Source organism: Montipora foliosa, chromosome 3 (genome assembly GCF_036669935.1).
Source record: "Montipora foliosa isolate CH-2021 chromosome 3, ASM3666993v2, whole genome shotgun sequence".
NCBI lineage: Eukaryota > Metazoa > Cnidaria > Anthozoa > Scleractinia > Acroporidae > Montipora > Montipora foliosa.
In genome coordinates this window covers 55,804,580-55,827,079 of record NC_090871.1, presented here as the reverse complement: position 1 = coordinate 55,827,079, position 22,500 = coordinate 55,804,580, and the positions used below count along the sequence as shown (strand labels likewise).

General features: G+C 39.2%; 2 protein-coding genes across 2 annotated transcripts; both read left to right on the top strand.

The window, feature by feature from the left end:
- Positions 1–9,544: 9,544 nt before the first annotated feature.
- On the top strand, positions 9,545–13,131 carry LOC137995022 (histamine H2 receptor-like). The gene has a single exon (XM_068840592.1). The coding sequence runs from the start codon at positions 9,563–9,565 to the stop codon at positions 10,490–10,492; it is 930 nt and encodes a 309-aa protein (XP_068696693.1). The 5' UTR covers positions 9,545–9,562; the 3' UTR covers positions 10,493–13,131.
- A 3,590-nt stretch (positions 13,132–16,721) lies between these two features.
- On the top strand, positions 16,722–20,743 carry LOC137995021 (melatonin receptor type 1A-like). Its single transcript, XM_068840591.1, has one exon. The coding sequence runs from the start codon at positions 18,010–18,012 to the stop codon at positions 18,916–18,918; it is 909 nt and encodes a 302-aa protein (XP_068696692.1). The 5' UTR covers positions 16,722–18,009; the 3' UTR covers positions 18,919–20,743.
- Positions 20,744–22,500: the final 1,757 nt, after the last annotated feature.

Sequence of the window (22,500 nt, the reverse complement as noted above, 5' to 3'; positions counted from 1 at the left end):
ACGAATATGGTCTATTCCTTGCTGAACCACATTTTCACTCAGTTCCTTAATCAAATGAAATTATTGCCTGATAACCCAAGGCTATATTGTTGTTAATTTTTCAGTTGGGCTAGTGGATGTTCTTCATGCCCATAAATTTTGAGCAACCTTTTTGGTGGTGGGGGGTAAATACTTATGTTTTTTTCAAACTACTGAATTACTATAAGAAAAGAAATAATTATTTCAATTGTTAATTTATTATTTATTGTATTAATTAATTTAAGTTAACCTGGGAAAAAAGTTTGACTGTTATGTAAGTATATCCTATTTGCAGCCCACAAACTACAAAACTGATTTCCTTGCACCAAGTTTTTGCATGAATTGTTAGGCTTTGATTTACCATTGTCTAACCTTGAGCACCACTTAATTCCAGTAAACTATGTTTGCCAAAATGACCTGTTGCATTGTTCTCTTTATCAAATGACATCTACAGAATAATACTGGGAATGAGTTTATCCAAAGATGTGTGTTGTTGAATTTTAATGTTCACCAGACTAAGTGTAAAATGGAAGAAAATACTGTTTATATGCATATGAAATTACTTAGTTATTCTACTTCTTAATGTGTATTGGTTGGAAGGGGGGGGGGGGGGGGGAGGGGGCTCAATGACGCAATGTAAAACTAAAACCAGAGTAAGAACTCTGGTCAATCGCAATGAGCACAGACTATCAAATGAAGCAATCAAATAAACTTGTATATATGTACATGTAGGTGATGCAAAGTGCGAGAAAGGGTTTAGTGACCTGTTAAGATTAGTACTGGTTAAAATGCTTCTGATTGGTTGAAAAGATGGCAGAAGGTTTTTTTAAACTGATCATGTAATAATGCATAATCATTCAAATAAATGCTCCTATGTTGCATTTGGTTAATTATACTACATTCTTTAATGTCTGATGTGGAGGCATGGTGGCCTCATGGTTAATTAATGTGCTTGACTCCCGATCAAGGGTTTGAGCCCTGACAAGAGACATTGTGTTATGTTCTTGGGAAAGACAATTTAGTCTCACAGTGACTCTGTCCACCCAGGTGTATAAATGGGTAATGGCAAATTTAATGTTGGGATAACCCTGCGATAGACTTGCATCCCATCCAGGGCAGAGTAGAGATACTCTTACCGGTAGTTGGTTTATGCTTAGAAAACCGGGATAAGCTCAGAGTGGCCTGTTGGCCCACTTGGCTTGTATGCAGACTCTACCTTTTACCTTAATCTCTGAGCAGTTATTTTAACCTTTATCATATTGCAACAGTGCAGAGCTCTACTAAAAAAAACACCCATATTATGTACACTCAAGAAACAAATTTCAAAGGGGTAGGCAGAGGACTAGATATAGACTGTATACAATGCATGCTCCTGTGTTTCTCTAGCCAGGAGAAGAACTTTTCCATGTCTAAAGCAATCAGTGGTGAGATTTCAAAATTGCTGAAACTCTCATTTGCCCGTACTTGGAAATGTTAATTAATGTTCCTCTAACACACATTTGGAGGTGCCATGCACCTCTCATAAGGTTTAACAGGATTGGCCAAGAAAACAATAAAATAAACAACAGAAACAATGGCCTATTCCTGAAAACAATAGAGGTGGATGAGTCCGGGAGCAAATAAAATTAGAGGTTCCGAAGAGGTGGGTGACTACTGCACATTTGTACATTGTGTGGGTGAGGAATTTGCAATTTGCAACTTGTTGTTGCATGTTGCTGGTTGATAATAATCACTGCTGTGACCAAAGAAACAATCTAGTTTGGAAACAGTAATGGTAGGAAAACCTTTCTAACTACTGCCCCAGACCCCATCCAGTTATCTGTAAACCGCTTTGAAGAATATAAAAGGTTTCAAATAAGTAGTATAAAGTTCACCAACACAAGTAGACATAAACAGTGCAAATTCTTTCAACATGCCTTTATTATGCCAACATTGATTGAAGACAAGGTTGGAAATGCTTGATTAATACAAACGTTTTCAATGTGATACTTTATATATGATACATTATATAGTTATCACTGCCTAGATCAAAGAATACTACTTTGGAATATGTAATTTTTATTTATCTTCTCTGAGTAACTAATACTTTGTTACTAAAATATATACAGCAGCTTTCATAAATGTTCTATTGACCACTTTCAGTGCTAAGATGGTTCATCAAGATTGCAATTTATCTACAGTAAACAATTGTTCTCTTGTGCACTAATTAAACAAGAATTGAAATAAGGCCCCCACTTATAGAAAAACTAACACAGTAAGGAATGTAAGTGTTTAGACACAATAAAACAGGAACCATTTTCCCTGGCCAGGTACTGAGAAAAAAACATCATAGTTCAGTGTTTCAGCCAGAAAATTATACTTAAGGTCCAAAGTGGCCCCTGAAGACTTGTTTCAGGGGCAAATTTCTTAGGAAAGGGCCCAAAAGATAATATTTGGACCTTAAAAATTAGTCACCAGAGGTCTGGCATGAAGGACCTGGGTCAAGAACAATACAAAGGCATACAAGACAAAGTCAATGACCAAGGGTTTGTAATGCATTATATTTGGAGACACAGCAAAGCAAAAGGGTGGACTGACTTCTTTTCTTATGTTAAGTGTTAAGAGAGATAGATAGATAGATAGATAGTTTATTCACCTTAAAAACTTGCAGCCAAAAGCTGAATTGCGGTAAGGCTTACAAATACAAAATTTACAACTGCGCTTAACTACAAACTAATTATAGGACTTATACTCAATAAAAATTGTTAAAGAATCACACATTAAAAGCATGCGTCAAATTCCTATATACAATAAGAAACAAATTTATATCTAGTTCTCAGCTACTATAAACAAAACTTAAAGGAAAACTATTCTTGCATCTTTCAGTTTTACATTTCGGACGAATAAATGTTCTTTTTTCTCTCAGATAGTAGCTTGGTTGGTATCTACTTGGAAGTAGTTTGTGAAGACTGTGAGATTGATTTGCACATATTTCATCGAACAACTTTGCTGCAATTGACTCTCTTCTATCATACAGTGTTGGAAGTCCAGACAGCTCTAGAGCCTTAGCATACGATAGTTCGGGGTAAATAATCTTCATAGCGCGTTTTTGAAGTCTTTCTAGGTCTTCGCTTAGATAACTTGGTAGAGCGCGATGAAAAACTGGGCTGCCGTACTCCAGAATAGAGCGAATGCATGTAATGTAAAATAGAAGAAGCTCTCTTGTGGCTACATGCGATTTCTTAAGCTGTCTAAGAAAATATAATCTTGTTGAAACTTTCCTAACTAGTTCTGACACATGGACATTCCATTTTAAATCACTGCTTATATTGAGTCCTAATAATTTCACACTGTTCACAGTCTCTAGGGTCTGACGGTTCACCCAAATAGGGTCAAACTCTGGTTCGTTTTTTGCAAAGCTAATCCTAAGCTCTTTGCATTTTCTTTCGTTTAACTGAAACCCGTCATTCCTTGCTTCAATAGCAAGATCGTCTACCATTTGCTGAATACAGCTCTTTTGTCCTTTAGTTATTACCTCAGAGATTGTGGTATCATCCACATATTTCCACATCTCTGCCTCTCCTGCTTTCAAATCATTAATCATTATTAAGAATAACCACGGCCCAAGCTTTGTCCCCTGTGGAACACCGGCCGGAATGTAACGCCATTCGGAGAAGCAGTCTTGGGCGAGTTTAACTCTCTGTCTCCTATCCGATAGAAAGTCAACAATCCAGCATAATATGGGGTTCGGAATATCGTAATCTGAAAGTTTACGCACTAAGATATTATGGTCAATAAGATCGAACGCCTTACGGAAATCAAATAAAACCGCTCTAATCGCGGCCGAGGTCCCATCAGAGCTGACGTGCCAGTTATGGATCATGCTGACAAGGGCGTGCATAGTGCATGATTTAGGTATTGTCCCACATTGCCTTTTGTCGATTTTTTTAAGCACGGCGGGCATCACAAAGTCATGAACAACATAATCTTCTGCTAACTTTGAAAGAATAGGCGTGAGGGAGATAGGTCGAAGGTGCTTGTTGACGTCTTGGATAGGTCTTTGTTTGGGGACAGGGACAATATCTGCCTCTTTCCAAGATAAAGGCAACCGGCCTTCGCGAAAGGAAGAATTCATGATATCCATGATGGATGGCGCCAAAAGATCTGCATTCTCCTTTAGAAGCCATCCGGGAATACCGTCCGGTCCTTGTGCCTTGGCTGGATTAATAGAGCATAACTTTCTAAAGATAGAAAACTCTGATAGCGGTGGAAAATCATCATTCATAGTTCTGCTCGAAGACACAAAGGCGTCCCCTCTAAATGGATTGTGGGTAAGCGGTACAAAGACCTCCATTGGGGCTAGGAAAGTTGTGTTAATGTGGTTTGCAAGATCATCTGCTGATAGACCACGAGCACCTTCTAAGTGATGAACGGACTTTAAAATATTATCACGTGACCCAGAGGGCCCTTCCATTCCACTGAGTCTCTTGATTTCGCCCCACCACTTAGCTGGGGAACACCCCTTTAGGTGTTGCACTTTACATTCGTAGTACTTCGCGCGGCATCTTTTGCGTTCTCGGTTAACAAGGTTTCTCAGGTGGTTAAACTCCGCTCGGTCTCCTCGGCCTAGGGCCTTTTGTCGCTTTCGAATCAAGTTCTTAAGAGTGGAATTTATCCAAGGTGGTTCCGTTCGATGAACAATTTTAGGCTTCATCGGCAAAACGAAATCAAGGTCAGTTTTGATGATCTTTTGTAACGTCGACACCTTTTCTTCGCAAGTTGTCATAGCTCTGATCACCGCAGTAACATCGACTTCATTGAGATACGTTCGCATTGCAAGACGGTTACTAGGTCGTAGGTCCCTTGAAATAACAGTATGCATTGATTGCGATGTCTTAGCCCTTTGCTTTGGCTGTACTTCAACTGAGCTATGATCAGAAAGACCAAAAGCGGGACGTTCAACCGGAGTGTCGTAGTAATCCTGAAGGTTGGTAAGAAGCAAAGATCTTTCAATATGGCTTACTAGAAGAACATAAGGTGTCCTCAACGTAGCGAAAGGAAGACAACTAAACTAGAATTTTTGGTCGCCAAGAAACAAATGTTAGTTGCATTGTACATTGTGAGTTCATTGGTGACCATATCGGTCGCAATTTTGAGCCTTGGGATGGTTATTAGAATACTATCCCTGGGTTAAGCCTGCATGCAGTCTTGTAAAAGTAAAGGGCTAAATTGGCCCTTTCTCCATTTCTCTGGGGGCCTTCTCTAAATGCAATGTCGGCACTGGCAGTAAGTTTTATACTAATAATATTTCTGCAAGAAGTCATGTGCATTGTATCAAATAATATGTATTTAATACCTATAGGCTGGCTCTAAAATTACTTTAACACCATCCAGACAGCAAATACAATCATTTGACAACATAAATACCATATGGTAAAATCTAAAAATATTCACAAGAATATTTTCAACCTAAACTCGGCAAAAAATAAAAATATTCAATTCAGCCTCGGCCACCAAAACAATATTGTTGATAGAAAAAATAGTGCATTTGAAAAGATTTGAAGTAAGCCTAAACCTAATACAGGCAGAAGGCCTATATTTAAGGAATACGTGTCCAAGAAAATAGGAGCGATTTTCGGTATATTAGAACAGTGCTCTGTAACGAGCAAAAGCTCCTTTTTAGATTTGAAATTCGAACTTCTTTGTTTCTGTACGCGGAAAAACTAATTGCACATGAATACAGAACAACAAAAACAGCACATAAGATCACATGTGTTGAGCTGCATCAGCTAGCTGTCGGCAGATCTAAGTTTACATGCTCGTTATATATATTTTCCCGTGCTTATTTCTGCTTCTATGGTATAGGTTACATCTTTTAAATATAACGGAAAAGATTCACCTTTCGAATCGTGGCAGTCTGATATCAACAGCGCTTGAACTGAACTGCAATTCAACCTCCTAAAGCCCTTTCTTGTTCGTGTAAACACTCGCTACGTCCGCCATCTTTCTTTAGAATGTACTTAAACCAATCAGCGTGTTCGTATGAATGGGCTAATCAACAAAGGTGTTAGTTCAGCGTTGGCAAGGGTCTTCTCCAGACGAGATCGCGGAGGAGAAGACCCTGGGGACGAGGTTGCTACGCAGGCTAAAGGCCCGTTTAGACGGTTTCAACATTTGCTTCAACATGCATTCAACTCTTTGTTGAACCAAATGTTCGGTGCGTTTGAACAGCTTGTCTAACATTGTTGAAAGGGTAAAAAATGTTGAAAGCTTGTTGAAAACGCGTTGAATCAAGTTTAAATCGGTTTAAACTTTCGTTCAACATCGATTTACTTCTTGTTTGTTCTTGAAAATGTTGAATGGCGTTGAAACCGATTTGAACACTCTGCTCAACAATTGCAGAACACACGCATGCTCACATCAGGCTGCAAAAGTCAATATGGCGTAGTTTATCTGGACGAGACAGACTGGTTTCTAGTTCTTAGTTCCTCACAATCAAATTTCGCGAAAGTGTTGGTTCTTTGGTTGGTGCAATGTTGGAACCGTTTGAACGGCCTCCGCACAACTTTGTCTTTGCGTCCGACATTTGCCTAAAAGATCCGTTCAACTTTAATTGAACGAATGTTGGTCAAATGTTGAAACCGTTCAAACGGGCCTTAACAAAGTTGAGGGTGGTAGGAGGAGTCACTGGGTTAGGGTCTTGAATCACTCTTCGCGGAAAATAAAATAGCCTTTTTACATTTGTCACACAATTATTCTCGTCAAAATTTCAAATTTGGTCATTTAAGGACGGAGACTACTATTGTTATTGCTCATACGTTCTGCGCATCTCGAGATACTCGGATTTCCTATCGGGGATGCTTTCTACATGTAATACAGGGATATTTTTGCGCGGTTTAAAATTATGCAGAGAAAGTAAATAGTATTATTGGTATCCAAAACGAAAATTGGGGGCAACCGTGCATTTTTCAGAGATAATTATGCTTCATTTTGAGAAAAAACGCCATACATGGCTTTGTATTTTAAAGCTTTTTACAAATATTGTTTATGAATTATCTTTGAAAAATGCGTGGTTACCTCCAAATTTCTTTTTCGATTTCAATAACACTTGTTGACATCAACATTTCCCGCATATTCATAAAGCGGGGCAAAAATACCTTTGCATTAGTAGGCACCGTCCTTCAAGGCCGTTGTCATGTCTATGTCATGTTGTTATGCAAAGTACCACAAAGTTATGTGCTAAGATGCGTGCCGCACGTGCAGCACGATTATTTTTCCTCTTTTAAGCAATGATATTCTTGTTTTGTGGTCTCCTCGTTGATAGACGACCGCGTCGTGGATCATGAAGTCCCTAACAGATCACAAAAGACGCCAGAATGTTGTAAGGACATTTATCGCCTCGTGTGCCTTGTTTTTATTACCACATTTTGACGTCATCTGTGATCTGGCTATCATCGAATAGACGCACGGCAGCATGGAATCTATTTGTTAAGTATCAATTTTCTACGGAATATTCCCATGCACAATCGATTGCATGTTGTATTGAATCGCTCATTTCGTTGATATTGTTGTCGTGGATTCTGACTTCTGATGCTGACACTAACAACTGTTGCTTTTGTTTTCCATATTGTGCGTGAATAAATTTGACAATATATAATAATTAATATTAAAATATAACAACTGCTATTTGAGTGCATTTGACAAACCAAATTGAAATTATATTAGAATAAAAGAGTTGAACCTCTACATTAAACTAGGGCAAATATACATCAGAGAATCCGATACTGTAGAAATGACAAAGGTAGTTATTAATGGCCCATGAAATTAGCAAAAAAAAAGTCAAACCAAATAAGTCACAGGAGAAATATATAGATGACGCTCTATAGAAACTTACTAAATATAACCAGGCCTTGGTTGTTCAAAAGGTGGATGACGCTATCCATTGGGTAAATCACTATCCAGCGGATAAACATTAGCAAAACCAATTCAGTTATCCAGTGGATAGTGATTTATCCAGTGGATAGCGCTATTCACCCTTTGAACAACAGGGGCCAGAAGCCTAGATTCTTATTGATTACAAAACCTTTACTCACGTGATAGTGAGATTCTGGTGTTTGGATTGTCGACACAGGTACGTCATTTGTCGCTATTATCATCTTCGAAAACAAAAAAAGCGAATCTGAACTTCATTTGTTTCCGGTTCAAACGCTTTTTGTAAAAGAAGAAACTTAAAGGACATTCTTGGTAAACATTTATTCCTGCGGTCTAAAGCCTTTCCTGTCGGTGTGGAAGTTCAATAAAAGTAATCGTTTGTTTATTTATTTATTTATTTTTTTCATGAAAAATGCTTTATTCAACTTAGTCCGTTATGAAGCTACCTGCCATTTAACTACGCCCCGGAGAGCTTATTTTGCGCAACGCTAGGCTACAACCAAGTAAACATACAACGATTTGTTATAAGCGTTGTATCTTGTATTTGTCGAGAGCATGAGTAGTGCTGAAACGGTTACGTAATCATCCGCAAGTAATGTCTGTACGAGTATCGTAGTATTATGATGTTGTTGGTCTTAAAGGCTAATTTAAATCATATATGTGCCCATAGCAGCCTTGTAATTGCTGTTAAGGCTGCAAGCGAGTGCTGTGAGGGAAAATTGAACAGCAGTTTCTATAAATTCTCTTTCTTTTTCCCCCTTGTTTTCTTCTTTACGTTCAAGGAATTGACAAAACCTGGAGTTAAAGAAGCAAACAAGTTGCGAACAATTTATAATAATCTTTTAAAACCCTGGTTCTTTCTTAAGTTAACTGGCACTTGACGCAGTGAATTAAGTAGGTTAAAATGCGAGGCAATATGCAAGAATAATTATAATAAGAAACAGTGGCAACTGACGGCATGATAAGCTATGATAGGGCGCAGCGCAAGATATGTTGGCGAGAAGTCTTAGCCTCATATTTTCCTGACTTCGATCCCCAATTGTTCGGCTCAGTATTTTGTCTCGCGCATGTTTTGCTTACAAACACACCCGCTTCATTAGAATGGTTTATTATTACCGCCAAGCCTTCCAGCTCCCATGGAATACCGGAAGATTAAAATATCATTCAAGTCGTATTTAATTAAAGAAAGTCACGCAAACTATTAGATTCATTGAATTACAGGAGAGAATCATGCAATGAATTGCGAGGAACAAGATGGCAAAAAAAAAAAAAAAATTGCGGACGTGATATTACGCGCATTGTTGTTCTTATCGCCAAACTATTCTTTAACTAATCGCTCAATTAAAAATCAAAGATGTTGTTTTGTATTTCCTTATATTGTAATTGTTCCGTTTGCTCTCACACCTACCCCCATATAAGTTTTTCAATAACTCTATTTTTATGTTAATTCCACGAAAGAGGGGAAACACTTACTTATACTGAACAGGCTAATTTCCATGAAAAGAAAAGCTGATATACAGAGATTCAGTTCCTCAATAACATGCTAGTTGAAAACTGAGAATGAGGTGAAAGAGAGACAACACATCAACTGTGAAATTGTTATTACTAGCTGAAGTCCAAATTCAATTCTATTATGAATAACAATTCGGAATATCTAGTTGGACCAAATTCTAATCTATCTACTAAAAGCTGTGATTTTCGTCAGGGGCACAGCATCGCCTTAATAACAACCAACATTTTGGTTGGGCTATTTGGAACAGTCGGCAACTTACTGGTTTGCATTGCTGTGGCATCCAATGCTCGTCTTCGCCGAAGCTCGAACTACCTTCTCTTCAGCTTGGCCATCGCTGATTTGATCGTCACAATGGGGTGTGAACCCCTTCTTGTCGTAGTTCTGACAAAGATTTCCTTCTCCAACGACAGCGCAACGAACTTGGAAAACATCTACAGAATTCTATCCAGACTGTCATGCAGTGCCTCAGTTGTTCACATGGCTGCGATCAGCGTTGACCGTTTCCTGGCGGTAGTATTTCCCCTTCGACACGAAATCATCATGGGTAAATATGGATTGAAGATAATGCTGATTTGTTCATGGGGGTTTCCGATTTTGTTTCTAATTCTTGGTGCCGTTGTTCCACCCTCCTTCCCAAGAGGGTTCCTTGCTATCGGAACTTTTGGCCTTAGTTACTTTATAGTCATTACGTTTTATCTGTTGATCGTGGTGCATCTTTGCAGAATTAAGAAGAAACGAAACCAACTAAGAGCACGACCATTGTCCGTGGATGTCAATGCTCGCGTGGAAATTCGCGTGGCTTGCACGCTTGCCATTGTAATTGGTATTTTTACCTTGTGTTGGTTTCCACTAATGATTTCGTTATTCGGTGCTGGTAAATCGCTTTTAAAGCTACAGGGACCAGCGCACATGTGGTTGAGGACTCTCGCTCTATCAAACTCTGCCATGAACTTCCTCATCTACACTTCAAGGATTCGGGACTTCCGAGTGGCTTATGTTGGGATGTGCAGAAAAGTTCTTTGTCTTGAGCGAATGAAAAATGGCTCTTGATCTTTTTCCGGGACTCACCTATATCTAGGAAAGTTTTTTTGGCCTTCCCAACGTGCTTTTATGAATTGAGCCCTCAAACAGGATCAAGGAGCATAGCATTCGGTCAACTAGGAGAGAAGGATCACTCAAGGAATAGTTTCGGTCAGTCCCCGGGATCTGATGGGCTCCAGTTCTAACGAGTGGGACTGTCTAATTCGCCAACAGCAACAGTAACTTTGGTCGTTATCCTGCAGTTTACAAAGTTCAATTTTGAAACGAGAAATCACAGCCTTGTGGATAAGTACTGTCCTTTCATTCTTGTTATTTTATTTGTTTAAGCAGGTTGAAGTTTTGGCAGCTATTTAGCTGAACAGATGTGGACCTGCTTTACCCACCCACCCATATACACACAGAGGACAGCCACAACACCAGGAACTTCATCCCCTACTCTTCTCGAATAGTGTGTAGGTTCTTTAACGGCCCATAGGGAACTAATGAACAAGGAAGTTATTTGTGAGACGGGACCTCTGGCTTATCGTCCTTATCCGAGACGACTTGAAAGTCTAACCATTTGCGGATGTAATTACAAAGGCAACACTTTCTCCTCAGTTATTTAAAGACTCTGAGTGTTGGTCCGGCCGGAGTCGAACTCACGACCTCCCGCATAGCAGCCCGGTGCTCAACCAAATGAGCCACCGGTGCGCGGTACGTTTCGGTAAATTATCTGTTCGGGAGGCCTTTGATCACCTCGGATTTCCTTTAGGGAATTTTCAAATCGAACTTTCGTGATCTGAAAAAGGTAATGCCTGCTGTTTCTTTCTGATTGATAAAAATGTCTTTGTGACTACCGAAAAAAGGCCAGCTAGGAGTTTTGGAAAGGATACAAGAGGGGGCGTTGGGATTTTTCGGTTTTGGCCATTTTTTAGACTGGTTTTTCGGCTTTTAAACTTCGGTTTTTTTGTTTTTGTGTCTGTTACGGTTTCGAGTTTTTTCGTATTTTAGCATTTGGTTTTCGATTTTTGGCCAAAATACAAGTGGTTTTTCGGATCTGGTATCCAACGCGGTTTTCGGTTTTGCTTGTTTGGTGTCTAGTTTCCTCAACCACGAGCGCGCGCCGCGGAAGCCAAACGCATACAGTGATGAAATTAATTAAGTTTAGTCTGCATCCTTTAGGTGCCACTAATATATCAGATCGATTAAGGTTTTGGAAATCCGGGTCTGTAAAGATTTCGATCGCGATTTTGTTGGTTTTGTATTTCATTTTCTGTTTTTCGGTTTCGGGTGAACTTTTGAGCGGTTTTTCGGTTTCTAATAGACCCCAATGCCCCTCTCATACAATACCTAATAAATTCGAAAAGTTTCAAGTTCCCCTAGAATAAGCGAAAATATAAAAGTTGTATAGCGTAGTCTAAAATAAACTTACAAAGCCTTAAAAGCACTCCGAAGAGCTTACAAGAGAAGGGAAAACCGGAATAACCAAAGAGGAACTTCTCCTTTTTTTATTTTCTTTATTCCATCAATGTTCACTAGTTTTGTAGCTAACATTGCATTTAAAGAGTTTCGTGTCCAATCTGATATCGTTCTGATTGCTTAAGCATGTAGCAACCAAATTTAGTTTATTAACGAGTAATATTTGTATTGACAGTGCCATTTGTACTTAAAGTTTAGAGAGCTTTAAATAACTCAAGACTGAAACATTTCTACAAAAGCAAAACTATTGTCAAATACTTGTGAAATGTTCGTGGCCAGTCTTACGCGGCGTTTCGTCTCGGCCAAGAGACTCTTCAGAGACCTTTAATTCAAAAATTAATACATATTAATTTTTTTTTTCTTCCTTCTTTATATACGAGACGGTCGGTCTCTTTGTTTTGTGTTTGTCTGTTGGGAAGATGTTCCGACATTTATCGGGAATGAAAAGTTACAAGGTTTGCTGTCATGACAACACAGATATTCCTCTGAAGGAGACGAGTGGTCACTTATCAGTAGTCGTTATTTTGAGAAGTTCGAAGTACGCCCCTAACTTGATTAATAAATTTCTCGTATTGCTTTCAAGTTAAAATAAAAAGTAATTAAAAACAATCAGCATCCTCTAGTATTTTATTCTCACAATCAAAACTTGCAGGGAACGCAGGGAATGTTCAAAATGGGTCATTTTAAGTAATTGCTGTTGGCTCTTGCAAAATTAAACCAGGTATATGAAATAATTATAATGCAGCAACAAAAATTTTAAGGTCAGTTTGCAAATCAAACTTAACAATAACAAGGATGTTGACTGCCATTGCTATGTGATCAATAGTTCTTCTAATTGTTTGTCAAACGTAAGCGGTGCTTTGAGCCAAACAAACGGCGTCTCGTATAATGTGACTCCTTCCATATCATGGACGAAATCACACACAGTTAGGATTCCAAAGAACTTTAAAGGATTACGAGCCGCCGTTTGTGTATTACTAGGAACTAAATCAGCCGTAGAATCAATACGACAACTAAATCCGAGGACCGAGTGACGTATTTTTCGTATGCAAATTGAGCAACGACACGGCACCACTATGATGGCACGATTCCCGACTTTTTTTGTTTGTATTAATTAACACCCAGATTTTATTTCAATCTCTACCATCTATATGTATTGTCTATATAATAAAAAAAGAAAATTAAACGTTAGCTCGAAGATATGAATTTTATGTTCTTGCCACTCAAATATACTGATTCATTGCCTTCTCGCCACCGTGTAATAGCCTCTATTTAAGCAATAGAGGACGCTTTCCGTGTTTCCATAGCCTCATCTAAACAAAGGGAAGTTGGGAAAGTTATGCAAACCCTCAACTGCGTCTCGGGTTTGCATAACTGTCAAGAATTCTTCCAACTCCCCCGAGTGTTTAGATGAGGCTATGGAAACACGGAAAAAAGTTCTCTATTGTTTTTATAAAATATGTCTCAAATGTATTTCAACAAATGAACAAAAATGCTGTTCCTTTTTTTTTTTAATTCTTTTTTGAATATAAATAGGCATACAACGAACAAAGAAATAGAAATAGTTTTGCAATTCTTCAATAAGAATTATCAGACGTAAAATTGGAAACTGATTCAAGTGTTTCGATATGCTGGTCGTGTAATGTTTGCGGGCCTATCCAACGCAGGGTACTAGCTAAGTAGCCAAGAGTAGTAAAGTATATTTTCATAATAAGGCAAGCCTCTTGCTGGCATTAGGATTCTACTCCACGAGAATTCCAAACCTTAATGCCTTTATCATTAGCTGTGTTGATAGGATAGGCCATTTCGTATTTTCTCAGAGTCAAAAGGGATCAGAAACAACAATAATAATAATAATAATAATAATAATAATAATAATAATAATAACAACAACAACAACAACAACAACAATAATGATAATAATAATAATAATAATAATAATAATAATAAATAAGTACCAAGCTTTAAAAAGGGAAATTATAAGAATGTGGACATTAAGACAAGTGGAAGTTGTCCCAATAATCGTTGGCACTCTGGGGACTGAGTCAAAAAAAATTAAAGGAATTTTTGGAAAAGATTGGAATAGTGATACCGGTGGAAGTACTGCAAAAAACGTCTCTACTTGGGACGACAATAATTCTTTGAAGCCTGTTGGACATTAAGGAGACCTAGGACCTGAGGTTGTGGGTAGCAACTGGCTCCTACAGTTAACCCAGCATAATACGACAGGCTGTGCGAAACTGTTATAATTATAATGACAACAACAATAATTAATATTATTATCATTCGATTGATTTTATCCTTCCTTTTCATTGGCCGAGAACCCACCACGTGACCTGCAAATAACTACCTACAAACAAGTGTTTTGCTGCAAATAATATTCTGCTCATGCGCAATTGAAATCACGCTGTTGTGAGAAAATGGCAGATCAGCTTCCGCATGGGCAGCTCATCATTCCAGTATTGTGATCTTTTTGTCTATGTGGTGAATGATGCGGGTATCTATCTGGTTAGCACGTACTTCAGTGCTTTCCGCTTACACGGGGACATCCCAATATGCTTGATAATCTTCGTTCTCGTATAAGGGCTTGAGGACGACTTGGGGGTATCAGGGTGGTGTTCTGTCAACTAGGCCACATTCTTGAATCATCTCGAAGAACAGAATCTTGAGTGCTGAGTTCTGCCTCCATACGTACTTCGTGTGTGCCAAAGCACAGCACCCGGCTAAGATATGCGAAACACTTTCGAGATCTTTCATGCACATTCTAGACCTCAGATCGTCTTCTACCATGGAACCGATCTTTTTCCTTTAGTACATCCTAGTCGGTAGCAATTGGTTGTAAAGTTCATGCATACTACCGGCTATGACTTGTGAGGGACAGGAGCTCCAGCTCTTTAACCATTCAAAGCACTTCCCACTAATACTGTCATCCTTACAACGCTCATTCAGCAGTTCAGCTGTTGATCTTCGTAATGATTTTTCTAGTGGGGGTCTCGTTGCCAGCCACTCCGGAGCAGGAAGGGTTAGGATGGGTCAGTTGCAGTGTTAGCCCTACTTGATCTGCATACTTGTTTGCGTCCTTTAATAAAGACTGGTGTCCACCTCTTGAACTGAGAGCATTCTTCGAACCGTCTTACCGCATCCATTGCTGGGTCATCGTTAGAATACAGCTTAATTGCTGCCTTGATCTTAGGGTATACCCCTTCTATAGATTGAAGACCCCTGAGCCTTGTTCACTTTGCAGGTAGAGCAAGTACTGTTGAAACCACTGGATGCTTACCACCATCGTCTACAATGATCTTCCTAGCTTCTCTGTCAATCCTCCTTTGCTCTGCAAGGGGCCACGTCTGTGTCCAAATAAAATAGCTTACCACAGGCAGTGCAAATTGATTAGATGCTCTCACTTGATTCTCATCTGACATAGGGCTTGAACATACTATGGACATTCGTTGTTGGTATATTTATGCAGCACATTCTAATGATAGTTTGTCTCCCTGCTTGACATTATCCAATACTCCGAGAAATTTATACTGTGTACCCTCTTTTAAGTGTTTAATCACCTTTTCTTCATCTGTGCCTTGCACCTGCTTCCCACTCTTGATGTTAATTAATTACTGAACATTTCGTCGAGTTCCATTCCAGACCAATATCTTTCATTGCATCTTTGGTGGTTATGAGGACGGTGTTGAGCTTACTTTCAGAGGCTGCGTAGATCTTAAGGTCATCAATATTCAATAAATTCGTGATCTTCCAATTTATTGGTTTCGATAACTTTTAGCCATTGGTAGCTTTTAGTTTCCATGCAACGGTGTGTAATTACAGAGTGAACAGACGAGGGCATAAAGCTTCTCCTTGTGGTAACCCTTTGTTCAATCTGATGATGTCAGACTGTTCCTGACCTTGACTCGTTTTAGCAACGATGCGTGTATTCCAGCTGTCAGTCAGATTGCTTATGATATTGCATATCCAAAGAGGGAGTCGGTGATCCTTCATCATCTTGAGAAGCCAGTTGTATGAGACAGAGTCATAAGCTTCACTCACATCCATCGATGCCGTGCTCAGGTTACGTTTCCCTCTGTGGCAATCTTGTGTCACCATTCAATCTATCAGGAGATTATTCATCGTACCACTGCACTCTTTCCTAGCATCTCTTCGTTCTTTCTCCATCAAGCTATACTGTTCTAAGTGATTATCAATAATAATAATAATAATAATAATAATAATAATAATAATAATAATAATAATAATAATAATAATAATAATACTACTACTAATAATAATAATAATAATAATAATAATAATAATAATATCATGAACTTTAAGTGTCAACTGTATTTAGCGCTGCGGCAGAAATCAAACTGATCACCTTATATAAAAGTGCAGGTCAGACGTATCAAGTTTTTTTTGTGATATTCTGATCGCATGATGTTTTTACTTGCATGCGTATTAAACACAGCATGCTGTACCTATAAGTACCGTACTTATTCAGCTATAAGCCGAGCGATTTTTACACAAATCCTCACTCAATTTGGGCAAATTTGAAGCGGTAGAAGGGGTCTCGGCTTATAGCCGAGTATTTTTGATAAAAAGAATTTTCTCAGCAAATTAACACACTAACAAATGAACGTGTATTCACTTACAAGCCGAACTAAATTACTTGTAAAATGAAGAGAAGTTGTTGTTGGTGTAATATGGATTTTTATTACTTGGTGGCTCGTAAAGGAGCCGTTCGTGTTGTTGTATAATCGGGATCGATTCTCGTCGAAGACTGCATCGTCTTCTGTGCCGTCGAGTGCGTTATAGAGGTGCCACAAGTCTTGAACGAACGCCTTCCCATCTCCTCGGGAATATTGCGCCAAGCCTGGTTTACCCATCGAAGGAACGAGGAGTCTGGGAACGAGATTGCACCATCACAGATCGTGTAAACTTATCTTTCCTCCAGCGACGGAACCATCGACTCGCTGATGCCGTATTCTCCGGCGATCTCGGAGTTATTTTCTACAGCTTCTGCTTCGGCGACTATTTTAAGTTTAAAGAGCGAGGTTCTAAGGTTTCCAGTCGAATAACTTTTTATAAAACGCTTCGCTTGCACGAAGACACGTTTCCTGTGAGGTCAACAATTGTTTAATAATATTCGTCACGTCACCATCACGTTGCTTGTTTGTTTCTTATCTTTCGTGTTCATTTGATTGCTTTGAGTATAATTTTTCAGTCAATGTCAATTTGTATTTTAAATTACGAAAATTCCATAGTCGATAATACACATCAAGACCTAAAATGGGTCTCGGCTTATAGCCGAGTATTATGCATTTACAATTCGTGTCAATCAAGTTGATTTTTTCCGTAAGAAGTTTGGGGTCTCGGCTTATAGCCGAGCTCGGCTTGTAGCCGAATAAGTACGGTAGCCAAGAAAAGTAAATCATTTTCATGGTAACATGATACTACCGTGTCACAAAAATACGTTTTTCAATTGCACATCTTATTGAATACTGACACTGAGACCTCGCCTCGACCGGCCAGCGATACTTGGACCTCAATTAAAAGCGATAAACGTCGCTCTTTTTCTTCCTAAAAGCACCATCGATTGGTCACATATTTTAAAAACCTACTTTGGGATAAGACTCCCAAAAAATCCTTACAGAACATCCTTCTGATTTGAGTAAGGTCTGAACGTGTTTTTCAGTTTTGCTTAGTTAACAAATTGTTTATTTTTAGGCAGAAGTCCTTGACTTTGTTCTAAATTTAGAATTTTAGAATAATCTTGAAGCTCCCTTTGTTTCCTGTTTATGACGCATGACGGTTTTGTATTTGAAGGTCCAAAAATGGTTATGTAAGCGCAAAAACACTCAAAGGAATACTTAAAAGTGATGAAAACCCAATATCCCTTCTTTGTATTGACTTCTTAAAATGAAGATGCAATCGCTACCGAATTAAATATCCGTTTGCCGAGGCATGAACGCTGATCTCCGTCTCTACTACACTAAGCTACAACTGTAGCTTCGTTTTGGTTTAGTGACCGAGTACCATCGACCGCAAAAACAAACTGAAACTAAACTACGGATTGAGCCATGAATCATTCGTTAGAAAACACAACAAATTTGTCATTTGAAGATAACTGCTCTCTTTCATTGCCTCAAGGTATTGCACTGATTGCAGCCAATGGTTTAATCTGTGTTCTTGGTACAATAGGCAACTTGATGGTTTGCGTGGCTGTTCTTGCAGATCACCGTCTGCGTCGAAGCTCTAACTACCTACTTTTCAGCTTAGCAATTGCAGATTTAATTGTTGCAATTATATGCGAACCTATCCTTTTGGCAAACTTAGGGAGGAGAACGTTCCTTCAAGACTGTGCATCAAGGCATCTGGAGACCGCCTACAGTATTTTAGCCAATCTTTCATGTTTTGCATCGGTTTTGCATCTGGCGGCCGTCAGCGTCGACCGTTTCATCGCTGTGTGCTTCTCTTTACGCCACAGAACTTTGATGAACAATTGTGGAATATATACCATGCTCTTCGTGTCCTGGACAATCCCTCTGTTATCTCCTGTATTACGCGTCGCACTTCCATCGTCATTCCCTTCAGCCATTGTGGCATATGGGTCGTTTGCCTTAGGTTATGGCATCATTATTTTGTCTTACGTGATAATTGTTGCGTTTCTGTTTTACAGAAAATGGAAAACAAGAAAAATCAGAGTTCAGCCACGAACGCGAAATAGAAATTGGTGCAGAGAACTGAGAGTTTCGCACACGCTTGCCTTGGTTACTGTTGTATTTACGATGTGCTGGATGCCCTTGATGACTGCTTTGTTTGCCACCGGCAAGCCACTTTTCAAAATGAACGGGCCTGTTCATATGTGGCTTCGTACTCTAGCTTTGTCTAACTCGGTTATGAACTTTGTGATTTACACTGTCAAAATGCCGGATTTCCGTAATGCTTATGGCAAAATATGCAAATGCCATCAAATGTGTTGCTCCTGAATTGCCTGTCTTTGGGAAAAATCTAAGACCGGCTTCAATTGTATCGAAGTAAGTAAGTGTAGCGTTCACACAAAGCAATGAGTTATTTCGTGCATCTGTCACAGGTTAAGAATTCAAACTTTCCACTTCCGGTTTTCGGCAAAAAGTACCAGGATCGATAAATGGTCAAGCAAGATGGTCGAGCCCATCGATGACTAGGAAATTGCCTCGTTACTATCGAAAACACAGTGTGTTATGTACCGGCTTGCTTTACAATATGTCATACGTAACCTAGCAACGAAATGGCTTGAAAGGATACTGGAAGAAAAAATGGGAAATTGTAAAGACTTATATAATCACCAGGTTAAAATAAGTATTTATTACAACTTCAATATTTTTCAATACGCAGAAGCAACGGTAACGAATGCATGGTGTCATTTTAGTCTTTATTAGCTAGGAGCAATCATCTAGGTATAACTTATTGAATTTGTGTTTCCTTTTTGTTACTTATTTTTCATCGAAGTGTATGAGGGCACTACCGGGCGGACGGGAAACACCCTCCAAGATTTGCAAAGTTCTATCGTGTTATTTTCCATTCGAAACATTTTACAGCTCTAAATTCAAGGCATCGTCCAAAATTAACATTCTGCGATTGGTTAACACTTGATCTAAAAAGATATGACAGGCTGTAACTAATTCATCGAAGTCACCAGTTTACAGTTCTAAAGAAATGCTGCAGAAATGATTTAGTCTCAGGCTGCAGTCATTCAAAGAAATTTTCAGCCTAGCTTTTTTTTTTTTTTGCCAGAAAACGAAATTTCTCTTTGACTAAAGCAAAAAAAAGAAAAAAAACGTTTTGGGGAAAGCTTGGATCAATTCCGCGACGTTTAAAAGTACGCGAAAAGGCAAGAAGTGTTTTAATGATGCCAGCCTGCGTCTGTCTGGCCACAAGTTCTTACACAACATCGCATCAGTTCTTATCAAGTTTTTTCGATTTCGCTCGTATTTCGTGCTTTCTAAACTTTTGGAGTTTAAGAAATTTAATAAACATTCGCACGTGTTGGTTATGAGACAGGTTATAGCCAACTCGGCGTTACGGGCCTCGTTGGCTATTATTTACCATGTCATATCCAACCCGTGTTCATAGAATAATTGTTAAATATATATGGAAGATGTATCGCTGTTTATTAGGACGTTCATCCAATTTAAAAACTTCACACACCGAGATTCCAGGCTCGCCTCAAATCCTTTACATAACAACTGAATGGTTTCGCATCCTTGAATCAGCTAAATATTTAAATACTATTTTATTTTTTTTTTTTTCAATTATCTAAACCGATGTCTCCTTTGTAATTCGACGTTAATGCGTGGAGAGACTGAGCACTGCGTTTACGTGAAACGGCAGGATCTTGCTTGTTCATTCCAACCCATGACCTCTGCAATGCCGCTGCGATGTTTTAGCCAGGTGATCTGGTGACGTAACTCGGAGGACTAAGGAGAAAAATTTTAACGCCGTATCCCACAACCACACGCGGCCTTATTTTCGAATTCAACATGGCAGAGGCAAGGTTAGATCTCGTCGGGTCTACCTGAATGTTCATTCAGCAACAAGAAATGCGGTAGCCACGGAATGATTTGTTGAGTTTTGGCCATGGAAATACTGCAAGAAACTTGGAAACAACACCTAAGGCCGCGCGCGGTCGTGGGATACGGCGTTAAAATTTTTCTTCCCACTCCTCCAAATTACGTCACCAGATCACCTGGAGACGCTGAGCTATGAAACCACTAGATTAGACCCAGATCAGTTAGATCTGTATGCTGACGTGATCCCGATGAATAAAAGAAATGTATTTATTTTCCACGTGGGCCTGGTATCCTTTATTCTACAAGGGGAGTTTAATTTAATATTCCCCACTCATTGTCAATTGCCCGCTTAACTTTAAGCGAGTTGGGAAGGAACTGTTTTCACGGCAGTATTTTAGGTTATCACTCGTTAAGTGACCTGAAAAACCGTTGCTGAAAACACGGCCATTAAGCAGCAAACAAAGTTGACATGGCTCCTTTCCTCGCTTCTTATTTGCAGCTCCTCGTTGTTTACAATCGCAATGTTTTTCTTTCAGGTGTTCTTATTATCTTCAATTATATTTGGGACAACTTTTTGTCATCGTCATTAATCTCTTCCACCATGTCACAAGCTAAACTTCCTCCACGTTTTGATACGCTTTTCCATGTTCAAACAAACTCTCAGTTACTTCTGCAACGCCAATAAAATTGTGCGTTATAAAAGGCTCTTCCCACCTATAGAGTCTCTAGCAACTCGTCCAGTCAACCACTGAAACCGACTGCTCTGAGTCAAAAACAAATCGACTTCACTCTTGTTTTGATCTGGTTCCAATGTTGGAGTGAATGAAGCAAAGACACGCCACAAAACATATTCTGCTATTGGAAATCAAGTGGAACTCCCACGTACAAACCACGTGGAAATCCCAGTGCGCGCATTATCGGCATTTTAATTTGTTTCGCAGTAACCGTAGATTCATCTGCATTAAACAAAAGTATTTGCTTTGCATATGGGTTTCAACCTCTCCCATGTGGGAATTAAGCTGGTTATTTTGAGGTCCTTTGAGGATGGCTATCCCCTCGTTACCTCAAAATAACCCTTTCCATATTTAAAGTAAGGGTTATCAATGACAAGGAAAGGAAACAGCTCACTTATCTGGACAATTCATACATACATATTTTGAATTTGCAATTATTCTCTTCGTTTGCATTATGCGGTAGCCACACTTCGAATCACACGTGAGTTCAGAACACACGCACATTCGTATTCGAATTTTGCAAAGTTCTTTCATCCAACTTTTCTTCATGTGGTAAGACAAATACGAATAATGCGATGCACAAAACGAGTGACCATTCGTAAAACAAATAAGAAAAAAAAAATAAATCTGTTTGGTGAACCTAGCTACTTTCAGACACCTCGGAAAAAGACAGTTGGAGAGACTGAGATTAATCGGACCCTAAACCAAGCGGAGAAGTGTCCGATTACTCAAGGAAAAGCTGCAAGGATGGCACAGTCGGTTAGTTCGCGGCATTGGTGAAAGAAGTCCTGAGTTCGATCCCCGAATCTCGCACTTAATTCCTTTCGGTGTAGCTTAAGTAGCTTTAAATACACGTAAAACGGAACATTGATGGAGAGGGGAGAGTAAAATGAGCGCACCGTCGACCTCAGGTTTGTCAGTTGAATTACTGTTATGAGTTATCGACGTTAAATATGGTTGCCTTGCCTTGCTCACTAACCTCACTTAGTCGGGACCTGTACTGGGGAATATTTGCCCTTCGGCGCTGAGCTCGTTCTTCGGGTCAATAGAGACCTCAGTTTAGATTCTAGGACGAGAACGACTACGAGTACGAATATTTCACATAGAAAAACAGTGAGCGCGCGTGGCGGGAAAAACGTGATACCGTTGTCATTTTAGTACGAGGTTTTGCAAAAATGTCGTCTTGTCAAAGCAAGTCAACAACAGGGTAGCAGTTTTGGGATTTTTCGATCAGCAAAAAGGCCCAGGTAACAGCAATATGAATAACTGAGCAACCTATTCTGCT